Here is a 12,041-nt window from a genome sequence, read left to right as displayed (position 1 = left end):
TGGGTGTACTTCAGAGGCTGCTTCACACTATTAGGATTCATAAGCTGAGCGCTTCCTGCTCAGCACCTCCAGCCAGAGTGCAGGAATGTCCCTTAGCCCAAGAGGAGGCCTGCATGAGACAGGCTGGACACGGACTTGGTTATTGTTGCAGCTGGGTAGTGAGCACATGAGGACTCATCCTATTCTTTTTACTTTTGTGTGTGTTAGAAATTTTCCATGGCAAAAGATAAAATATACAAATATCCCAGGTCAGTTCCATTTTTACTTTGGGCCGAGCGCTAAGGGAAGATTAAAAAAAAAAGGCGGAATCCTGTCCTCAGAGAATGTATCATTTAGCGAGGGAGAGGGATGTGGAGAGCCATAATTCCAGAATAGTAGAAGAGACCTGGTGAATCCAGGAGGCAGAACTGAGACCCACCTTGACCCACATTTATCCACATTTGCCTGACAACACTAACTACCTGCCCCACGATGGCCAGGCAGATGCAGTAAGACTTCAGAGAGCCCAGGTCTTTAGGGCGGAACTGATTGCTTAGTAAACCACCTTCAGCCTTGTTTTGGGGAAGGCTGTCTAAACTGCATCAGCTTCTCTCTGTGCCTTGGAAATAAGAAGAATATGTCCTTGAGTTGGGGGGGAAATAATTGAGCTCTTTTTCTGATCATTAGGACCCATAGCCCTAGGGTCACCTGGCGCATGGTCACCAGTCCCCTCGTGCCTCAGTGCTCATACACACATGGTAGAGGACAGGCTGGGCCTCCACCAACTCCAGGACAACCTGGACATGGGATTTTTGAGAGAGATTTTTAGGCTTGCATATTTTGTTGCATCATTTGCCTCTTTCTCTGCACGTTGACCACAATAGGGGAGAGGATCCAGCTGATTGAGATTTTGCTGTTTTTACTTTGATGAGTATTCATTGCTTCCCAGTTGACAAAGTACCTTTACATAACTGGCACGTTTGATTTTAACAAGACCCTTTGGAGGTAACCAGAGCAAGTGCCATTAGCCTTTCTGTAGGTGAGTAAGAGGAGGCTTGGAGAGGTGCCCAGAGCCACACAGCCTCCTAAGAGGCCACACTGACATGGAATCAGGTCATCAGCCCTGCACGTGGCATGTGGTCTCTCGGTATTTCCGATGGCCAGTGCCAGGACGTCAGGTCTGTGAGATTAAAATAGTAGAAAAAGATCAGGGAAAATGTTTGGTAGGGTTCCCAGGCATCAGCGTTTAGAACTGGAAGACACTTTTCACTGCACAGTCTATCAGAGAATGCTTAAATTTCATTGGTCAGAATGATATCTAGCTTACAAGTTATCTGAACTTTTAAGAAACTGGGTGGTTTTCTTTTTTTGGTTGTGGGGTTTTTGTTTGTTTGCTTGTTTTGTTTTTTTGAGACAGAGTCTCTGTCGCCCCAACTGGAGTGCAATGGCACGCTCTCAGCTCACTGCAGCCTCCACCTCCCGGGTTCAAGCGATCCTCCTGCCTCAGGCTCTCAAGTAGGTGGGACTACAGGCATGCGCCACCATGTCCAGCTAATTTTTGTATTTTTAGTAGGGACAGGGTTTCATCATGTTGGCCAGGCTGGTCTTGACTCCTGACCTCAAGGAATCCGCCCGCCGCAGCCTCCCAAAGTGCTGGGATTACAGTCATGAGCCAAAGAAACTGTTTTCAGTCTCGAACTGGAAACAGTGGGAAAAAAAACTCTTTGTTTTTTGTTTTATATTTTTTGTTTGTTTTTTGGGACGGGGTGGCCCTCTGTTGCCCAGGCTGCAGTGCAGTGGTACGATCACAGTTCACTGCAGCCTCCACTGCCCAGGCTCAAGCGATCCTCCTACCTCAGTCTCCCAAGTAGCTGGGAATACAGGCATGCGCCACCATGCCTGGCTAATTTTTGTATTTTTTGTAGAAACGGGGTTTCGCCATGTTGCCTAGGCTGGTCTCAAACTCCTGAGCTCAAGCCATTCACCCACCTTGGCCTCCCAAAGTGCGGGGGTTACAGGTATGAGGTACTGCACCCAGCCAAAAGAACATCTTTAAACATCTTCATTTGAAGTGACTAATCTAATGTTAGCTTCTCATTTTCTGTGATCAAATCAAACATTTAGGAGCTGTCTGCTACTGGGTAAATTGAATTTCCTGAGTTATTACTGAGGCTCGTTGGACAATTCTCAGAGCCTTTTTCTGTTAGCTTTGCTTGGTACTATCAGTCTGTTCAGAAGCTCCGTAGCAGAATAGATGTGTGGTACATGTATTTTCAAACTCTTCAGGGAACTGACTGCTGTCGCCAGTGGTGGAAATCATTTTCATAGCGCTTTATTAACCATAAAATTATCTGCCCAGTAGCAGCACTGTGCAACAGAAATAGAAAGTGAGCTATGTATGATTTTAAATTTTCTGTAGCCACATTTTGAAGGAATGAAAAGGAAGAGGTGAAATGAATTTTAATAATATATTTTATTTAGCCTGATATTTCTAAAATATGACTTTTTTTTTTTTTGAGACAAGGTCTTACTCTGTCACCCAGACTGGAGTGCAGTGATGTGATCTCAGCTCACTACAACCCCTGTCTCCCAGGCTCATGGAATCCTCCTGCCTCAACCTCCTGAGTAGCTGGGATTATAGGCATGCATCACCATGCCAGGCTAATTTTTGTATTTTTTGTAGAGACAGAGTTTCGCCATGTTGTCCAGGCTCAAAATATGACCATTTTAACACAAAGTCAATATACAACATGAGTGATGCAATTACATTCCTTTTTCATACTAAATCTTTCAAATCTAATCTCAATTCATATTAGCCACATTTCAAGTCTTAATAGTCACAATCGTTCATGGCTACCATATTACACAGCACAGAGCTGAGAAACATTGACCACACTAGCCTCTGCTTTTTAGAATTTCCCAAGATTTTAGGCTGTTTATCTATGATGTTGCCCAAATAAATAATGTGTTTTTGGAGAAACTCTGTCACCCTTTCATTCCCAGGGGTACTTTCATTGAATTCCGAAATGGGATGTTAAACGTGTCCCCTATTGGAAGAAGCTGCAGCCAAGAAGAACGCATTGAGTTCTACGAACTCGATAAAGTACGTCTTTCCGAAATATCTTTGGTGAATGGCTGGGTTTATGGAAATAAGATATGGCCTGGTGTGGTGGTTCATGCCTGTAATCCCAGCACTTTGGGAGGCCAAGGCAGGAGGATCACTTGAGCCCAGGAGTTCAAGACCAGCCTGGGCAACATAGTGAGACCTCAGCTCTACAAATAATAAAAAAAAAAATTAGCCGGGCATGGTGGCACACACCTGTGGTCCCAGCTATTTGTTTGGCTGAGGTAAGAGGATCACTTGAGCCTGGGAAGTTGAAGCTGCTGTGAGCTATGATCATGCCACTGCACTCCAGCCTGGGCAACAGAGCGAGACCCCCATCTCAAAAGCTAAACAAATAAATAAATCAATAAGATAATCATACCTTTGTGGCCAGTAGTTAAAAGCGTGCTTTCTAAACTGCAATACAAGAAACAATTGGTATCTTTTTGTTTTTCTCAGAAAGAAAATATAAGACAAAAGTTTGTAGCAGATCTACGGAAAGAGTTTGCAGGAAAAGGCCTCACGTTTTCCATAGGTATTGTATATATTGCCTGTGTTCCAAACTTGGATACCCATTTCCCAGAGTTTGTTGTGGGCCAGTGAGCTATTGATAATGGAGTATGTGCATTTTTAGGTGGGCAGGAAGATTAAATGAGCAGTCCAGTCTATAGACAAAAACCAACCACTCTTTTCTGCATAATTAGCCATAATAGGACTTGCCTAGTCAAGAAACAGCTTGCAGACTGTTGGGCTTGGTTCTAAATTCTTACCCAACAGGATTCTTCCTACCTGCACTCCTTTCGTCAAAAGAGGAGCACTTTGATTACTAAAGAGTAGGAACTTCTCACACATTTGGGCAGAAGAGAAGCACTATAGTGAACTCCGTAAGGGAGACGTGGAATTGAACCCCTTAGGTAAACTAGACTGATGTTTTGGAATCACAGAATGTTTCAACAGCAAGGAACCTTAGGGGCCAATTGGGTGGCTTTTACAGATCAAGAAACTGAGGCTCAAAAAGGAAAAGAGACTTGTCCAAGTTCACAAAGCTGTTGTTTACACAGCCAGTGTGTGAACGTTTCTGGTATCTAATGCAGAGTTCTTCCTGACATCTCAGGTTTGTCTTTTGTTAGAATATTCCTGCCAAATGCTTTGCACACCGATTTCTCTTGTCAGTGCTAATGAGTCATTGCTCAAAGCCTCCTCATTTTACTAGCTTTCATAAAGGTAGAGGTTGTAGGAAAACTGGAATGGCAAAGGAATTATATTTAACAGATGAGTGGGTGGGTTTTTTGTATTCCTGAACTGTGAGATGGACATCTTACTGACAAAGCTTTGAAAGGGTTTTTGTTGCCCATGAGCGCTGCCCATAAATCACCTTCAGTGAAGATTCTCATTTTTCCTGCAAAATATACCAGATGCAACCTGCTTCCAGGCATTTTCCACTGAGGGTGTGTTAAAGCCCGAGACAAGCACAGCAGAATGAGGCTGGTATCAGATTTTTCATAAGCATGCTTCCTTTAAACCACATGCTTGACAGGGCGCTTAAATGCAAATGCATTTCTCACTCTGAGATGGCATTCTGTGTCTCAATTTTAGACCTATGTGAAATAATGCTGGAAAAAACATAATGTAGAATTAATTTCTAGAACCTATCCATGAAGTAGTCTAGGTAGCAAACTAGAGTACTGAAAATCAACCTTGGCAACCCACTAACTGACAAAGAGTAAATTGTTTTTTTTAGTGACATATCATTAGTCCCTTTTTCACCTTTTGCTTTTGTGTGCCCCATCCCCACCCGGCAGGAGGCCAGATCAGCTTTGATGTCTTTCCTGATGGATGGGACAAGAGGTATTGCCTGCGACATGTGGAAAATGACGGTTATAAGACCATTTATTTCTTTGGAGACAAAACCATGCCAGTAAGTAGAGAAGTGTTTGTGCAGCTTCGTTGTTGCATTTGCACTTGAGGGGGGAAATTGACAACTGGGCTGTTTTTCCTGTACCTACGCTTTACCCACCCGCCTTGCTCAAACTGAGCAGTGGCTTCTGTCCTGGAGAGCGAGGTGACTGAGCCACCTTCCCCTCTAAGCTCAGACCCCCAACGCCTCTGTGGAGGTGAGAGTCACACTGCGTTTCAGTTGATCATTTTCACCTTGGCTTTGGAATTAAACGTTGGCCACCCCATGTGCCTTCCAGAACACCAGTCCCCAGTGCCACTGTCAAGCCCTCTGCGTTTCAAAGCTCTGGCTGTTTCAACCTTATTTTTCCACTGTATTTGTCCCCCTGAGGCATTCATTCTAAGTTGAACACGAGGGGTCATGAACGATGGGAGGACAGGGAATGATCTCATGAGCCTGAAACTCAGGAGAGGGCACCAGCAACAGTGAAGAGGCCAAGTGAGTCTCAGGCATCACACACGGCAGGTACTTGGAGCTGCCCCCAGGGGATGTCAGAAATCTCGAGTCCAGGACCAAATCTAAACTGAGAACTGAGAGCAGTTCCCAGTGTTAAAGGCCAGGGCCAGCAGGAGGAATACATAGAAGAAATGCCCCCAGGTGTCGTCTCCCTGGGGCAAGGTGGATCCCCAGGAGGTCAGAGAGGTGTTGCTGCCATCAGAGGCCCAAGACGAGGCTCAGCACCAGTTGATCACCACCCAGCTTTGGGCCAGCTCCTTTTCTTTCTCTTTTTTTTTTTTTTTTTTTTTTTGAGACAGAGTCTCACTCTGTTGCCCAGGTTGGAGTGCAGTGGTGCAATCTTGGCTCACTGCAACCTCTGCCTCCCAGGTTCAAGCAGTCCTTGTGCCGCACCCTCCCGAGTAGCTGATATTGCGGGCATGCGCCACCACGCCTGGCTAATTTTTGTGTTTTTAGTAGAGATGGGGTTTCACCATGTTGGCCAGGCTGGTCTCAAACCCCTGGGCTCAAGTGATCCGATCACCTCGGCCTCTCAAAGTTCTGGGATGACAGGCATGATTTTTAGTAGAGACAGGGTTTCATCGTGTTGGCCAGGCTGGTCTTGACGCCTGGCCTCAAGGAATCCGCCTGCCTCAGTGATCCACCAACCTCGACCTCTCAGTTCTGGGATGACAGGCTGCGCCCGGCCCCATCACCTTTTCAGTTCCTCCCATCCTCTGGGCCCCTCTGCCTCCCTCCTACATGCAGCCTGGGGGTGTTGGTTACCTTGCCATCACCAGGCCCCTCTCAGGCTTTCTCGCCATCCCGCACCCAGCAGGTGCATCATAAATGCCACATATTCAGAGTTTCGCATCCCTCTGATCTCTGGTCCACTCCAAAATCCTGGCTGCATTGCTAAGATCTACCCATGAAAGGTTTGCTTTTCAGCAGGGTCCCCACGCCACAGTCTTCCAGCATGAGGGGTACTTGAGGATAGTAGAGGCTTGTTTCTTATTTTCAGAATGATAAAACTGGAACCCATAAAGAGTAAGGGATTTGCCCAAGGTCACACAGCTAATCACAGAGCTGGTGGCACCAGAAGAAGTCTACCTGTTCTTTGTATGTTTTAAATAGTTTTATTGAGGTACCATTGATCAGCAAAAGCTGTACATATTTAACGCTCACAGTTTCATGAGTTTAATCATTGTGCCCCTTTGGTTTTGGGGGCGGTTTGGGACTTTTTTTGTTGTTATTGTTATAAGAACACTTAACATGAGATATTCCCTCTTAACAAGTTTCTAAGTGTAAATACAGTATTGTTAACTATAGGCACTTCTGTTTGTACAACAGATCTGTAGAACTTACACATCTTACATAACTGAAACTTTACACCCATTGAACAACTCTCCATCTCCCTCCTCCACCGCCCCGTCCCTGGCAACCACTGTTCTTTTCTCTGCTTATATGACTTTAGCACCTTTAAATATCTGATACAAGCGGAATCATGCAGGATTTATCCTTCTGTAAGGGGCTTATTTCACTCAGTATGTCTTCTCAGTTTACTCATGCTGTCACAAATGGCAAGTTTCCTTCTTTTTTAAAGCGGAATAATGTTTCATGGTATGAATACACTACATTTTCTTTCTGTTTTTTTTTTCTTGAGGCAGAATCTCGCTCTGTCGCCCTGGCTGGAGTGCAGTGGCACCATCTTGGCTCACTGCAACCTCCACCTCCCTGGTTGAAGTGATTCTCGTGCCTCAGTCTCCCGATTAGTAGCTTGGATTACAGGAGCCTGCCACCACACCCGGCTAATTTTTGTATTTTTAGTAGAGACAGGGATTTGCCATGTTGGCCAGGCTGGTCTCGAACTCCTGGCCTCAAGAGATTCACCTGCCTTGGCCTCCTAAATTGCTGAGATTACAGGCATGAGTCACCATGCCCGGTCAGAATATACTCCATTTTCTTGATCCATTCTTCTGTCAGTAGACATGAGTTGTTTCCATATCTTGGCCATTATGAATAATGCTTCAGTGAACATGGGGGTGCAGATATCTCTTTGAGATCCTGACTTCGTCCTTTTGGCCATCTACCCGTGGATTAAAGACTTAAACACAGGACCTGAAACTGTAAAACTCCAAGAAAAAAAATAGGGAAAAAGCAATGATCTTTTGGATGTGACGCCAAAAGCACAGGCAACAAAAGCAAAACAAACAAGTTGGACAACGTCAAACTAAAAAGTGTCTGCACAGCAAGGGAAATAATCAAATGAAAAAGCAACCTACAGAGGGGAAGAGAATATTTGCAAACCATGTATCTGATAAAAGGGCTAGTATCCAAAATGTATAAGAAACTCCAACAACTCAATGGCAATTTAAAAAATGAGCAAAGGACTTGAATAGACAGTTCTCCAAAGACATGCAGGTGGCCAGTGGGTATATAAAAAAAGGCTCAACGTCAGTGTTCAGGGAAATGCAAATCAAAACCACAATGAGATAAACCTCACACCTACCAGGGTGGCTATTTTATTTTATTTTATGTTATTTTGAGACGGAGTTTTGCTCTGTCACCCAGGCTGGAGTGCAGTGATGCGATCTTGGCTCACTGCAACCTCTGCCTCCTGGGTTCAAGCTATTCTTATACCTCAGCCTCCCGAGTAGCTGGGATTACAGGCGCCTACCACCATGCCCAGCTAATTTTGTATTTTTAGTAGAGACGGGGTTTCACCATGTTAGCCAGCCTGGTCTCGAACTCATGACCTGAAGTGATCCGCCCACCTCCACCTCCCAAAGTGCTAGGCTTACAGGTGTGAGCCAGCATACTGGGCCAGGATGGCTAATTTTTTTTTTTTTTTAATGTTGGCGGCCAGGTGCGGTGGCTCATGCCTATAATCCCAGCACTTTGGGAGGCCAAGGGGGGCAGATCACCTGAGGTCAGGAGTTCCGAGACCAGCCTGACCAACATGGAGAAAATTAGCTGGGCGTGGTGGTGCGCACCTGTCATCCCAGCTACTTGGGAGGCTGAGGCAGGAGAATTGCTTGAACCCGGGAGGCAGAGGTTGCAGTGAGCTGAGATCGCGCCATTGTACTCCAGCCTGGGCAACAAGAGCGAGACTCGGTCTCAAAAAGATAAAATAAAATAAAATAAATGTCGGCAAGGGTGTGGAGAAATTAGAACCCTTGTACACTGTTGTGGGAAATGTTAAACGTCATAGCTATGATGGAGAACTATATAGTGGTTCCTCAAATTAAAAGTAGAACTGCCATATGATCCAGCAGTCCCACTTACAGATATATATCCAAAATAATTGAAATCAGGATCTCAAAGAGATACCTGCTGTTTAAAATAAAATAAAATAAAATAAAATAAAGACAGTGTCTTGCTGTGTTGCCCAGGTTGTACTCCACCTCCTGAGTTCAAGCAATCATCCCGCCTCAGCCTTCCAAGTAGCTGGAATTACAGGCGTGCATTACCACAGCTGGTGATACCTGCTGTTTAAATGAGTGTGCTTTCTACTACAATGAGCTCTCTCTCAGTGGGGTAGAAAGATCTTGTTCTACATCCCAGATGAACTAGGTACTTTGAAGGAGGTGTAGCATTCAGGTTTGTTCTTAATGACAGTTAGAAATGGTTTTATAACCACATCCTTTTGTTGAAATGCTTTTGATGCAGAAATGCTTTCGGTGCAGGCTTTGAAAAAGATCACTGTCTGGCTCCATGTCTTTAAAAAAATATAAGCTAATGAAATGACACCCAGGATCTAAGGGATGCCCAGAAGCTTCCTCAGTCCTTCTCTAGCTTGGTGCCATTTCTTATAGACAGACAGGAGAGCTATTAAGACACACGACAGCAGATTGTTCTGTAATGATGACATTCTTGCTTCATGTAAATAGCCGTCTAGAAGCCTCAGTTGGGACTTTGCAGAATGGAATGCAGTTCTTGGATAATCAGAAAATGACTTATTTTGGGAATTCTTCATTTGGGAATTAGAGGGTTTTCTATTCTATTTAACCATTGCATTACCATGCCTGGATTCTATTTTTAAAATCTTACCTACTTTTTAAAAAATGAATATTATTTAATGGAAACGTTCCCCCAATTGTAAATTAACCTGTGCATTCATTATAGAAAATTAGAGAAAGTACAAAGAAGAAAAGGAAAGTCACCTGTAACCATCCAGCAACGTCCCATCCTTTCTATGTATATGATCCCAAAAGTGGGGTCCTTACATGTTGTTTTAGTTTTCTTTCTCTTAATGTATTTTATTTTTCTCATATTAGTGAATATTCTTTGCAAAGAAGATTTTTTTTTTTTTTTTTTTTTTTTTTTTTTTTTTTTTTTTTTTTTTTGAGATGGAGTCTTGCTCTGTCACCCAGACTGGAGTGCACTGGTGCGATCTCGGCTCACTGCAAGCTCCACCTCCCGGGTTCACACCATTCTCCTGCATCAGCCTCCCAAGTAGCTGGAACTACAGGTGCCCGCCACCACGCCCGGCTAATTTTTTGTATTTTTTAGTAGAGACGGGGTTTCACCGTGTTAGCCAGGATGGTCTCGATCTCCTGACCTCGTGATCCACCCGTCTCGGCCTCCCAAAGTGCTGGTATTACATGCATGAGCCACCGCGCCTGCCCGCAAAGAAGATTTTGAATGGCTGTATAACATTCTCTCATTAGGCATCATTTACTCACCTCCCTCGTAAAGGCATGTTGGGTGGTTTAAGGGGTTCTGCTATTATAACTAATGTTGTGGTGAACATTCTTGCATGATTCTTTGCCCCCATCTCTGATCCTTTTCGTCAGTGGTTTGCTAGAAATGGGAATTAGCAGTCCAGCCATGTAAACCTTCAAACAACATATCAGTTCTTGAAACTTTAGGCGCAGAGCAATCCAAATACTAGCCCTACACTTTGCATTTTCAGTGATAGACATTTAGAAAGCTGGGGTTTTTTCCTTTCCTAATGAAGCTTAATGTTTTTGCTGGCGTCCAGGGAAGTGATCCTGAGCTGAGAGCTGTCAGTAAAAAAGAGCCATTTTTCAGCCAGGCCCTGAGGCTTAGCAGCCTCTTCCAGCAGCAGAGCCTCCAGGAAGCAGGGTCTGGTGTTACGTCAAGGGTGCCCTCTGCTTGGAGCAACTCGAGGGCAGAGTGAGGAAGTGAGGCGTTGGCCGTTGCTTTTCAAAATACTTGCCATCTCCAGAAACCCTGTCATTCTTTCCATCAGCCACAAAAGCCAGCATTTCTTAAAACCTGGCTCTGAGTTCAGCATGGAGGCCCTGGGCCTGGCGTGGAGTACCTTGGTTTGTTGCAGAGAGAGAGATGGCAAGGGCAGAGAGCACACATCACTCATGGCTCTGCATGGCTTTCCAGAAACCACACTGGCCGGATCACCCTCAGCCACTCTGAATTCGCAGGCAAGAGAGCCTCTACTTACCCATGCTTTCTGTAAAAGTCGTCTTGGCTTTAAGGCAGTTGCAACATGAGAACATTCTAACACTTCATGAACATTAGCAGCTGGTTTGGTTTTTGACTTGACGCTTCCATTTTGGGTAATTTGGCTATGAGTGCACTCAAGCATGTGTGAAAGACTCACGCAGAGGGTTCAGGGTTGGGGACAGCCCCGCTGCTCCTCAGGAGGCTGGCCACATGACAGTGGTCTGTCTCTGCACTGGGATGCCATGTAGCTGTAAAAACAGTCCATGTGGACCCGTCTCTAGGGCTTTTCGTTAGGTGAACAAAGCAAAGTGCAGGACAATATAAGGAATGTGCTAGCTACATTTTTGTCTAAAGAGGGGAAAGGAATTTCTCTTTTTGTTAGCTTATAAATGCATAAAAGGATTCTGAATGGATGAAAATTACAGAGGTTACTGTGGGGGTGGGGACAAGGATGGGAGAGAGAATTGCCACTTAGGTCTTACTCTTTCTTAATATGTTTGAACTATATGAATGTGCTATCTGTTGAAAAATAAAATTTTTAAATCAACTTGAGAAAAGGAGCTGGGTAATCCCTGTAATCCTGGCTACTAGGGAGGCAAGTGGGAAGATTACTTGAGCCCAGGAGTTCAGGATTACAGTGCGCCAAGATTTCACCACTGCACTCCAGCCTAGGTGACAGAGCGGGACCTTGTCTCTTAAAAAAACAATAAAAATTTAAAAAATTTTTAAATTGAGAAAAGGGAGGACATGTAAATCTTCCAGCACTTCCTCAGTGTCAGACCCTGAGCTGGACACTTAGGTTATACGTGCTCCCAGGTGAGACAGCAGCATCCTCCCTCTTACAGAGGAGACACAGTGGGAAGTCCAGGGTCTCAGCTAGTCAGAGACTAAGCTGGGATCTGAAAGCCTCGCCTCTGTCATTCTCCTACATTGCTTCTAAAATGCTACCTGCCTTCCTTTTAACGAAATTGTGCAACATTTTATTCTCCAGAAATGTTAATAAGGAAGATCTGCCTTTAAAATTAGCTTAAAAATACAAAAATTAGGCGTGGTGGCACACGACTGTGATCCCAGCTACTCAGGAGGCTGAGGCAGGAGAATTGCTTGAACCCGGGAGGTGGAGGTTGCAGTGAGCTGAGA

General features: G+C 44.7%; 1 protein-coding gene across 5 annotated transcripts in view; it reads left to right on the top strand.

The window, feature by feature from the left end:
• The window catches only part of PMM2 (phosphomannomutase 2), a 45,478-nt gene that overhangs the window by 10,373 nt on the left and 23,064 nt on the right, over positions 1-12,041 (top strand). For 2 of the 5 annotated variants that reach the window (XM_063616897.1, XM_055240412.2), the window contains exons 5-7: positions 2,983-3,082; positions 3,542-3,617; positions 4,885-5,000. In XM_063616897.1, coding sequence (XP_063472967.1) covers positions 2,983-3,082; positions 3,542-3,617; positions 4,885-5,000 — 292 coding nt within the window. Of the gene's footprint in view, positions 1-2,982; positions 3,083-3,541; positions 3,618-4,884; positions 5,001-7,137; positions 8,860-12,041 lie in introns of those variants that run through there. The other 3 variants (XR_010115479.1, XM_063616898.1, XM_063616896.1) reach the window with 3 other exon arrangements.

Source organism: Symphalangus syndactylus, chromosome 14 (assembly GCF_028878055.3).
Source record: "Symphalangus syndactylus isolate Jambi chromosome 14, NHGRI_mSymSyn1-v2.1_pri, whole genome shotgun sequence".
Classification (NCBI taxonomy): domain Eukaryota; kingdom Metazoa; phylum Chordata; class Mammalia; order Primates; family Hylobatidae; genus Symphalangus; species Symphalangus syndactylus.
The sequence above is the reverse complement of the archived record's forward strand: the minus strand, read 5'-3'. Positions and strand labels throughout refer to the sequence as shown.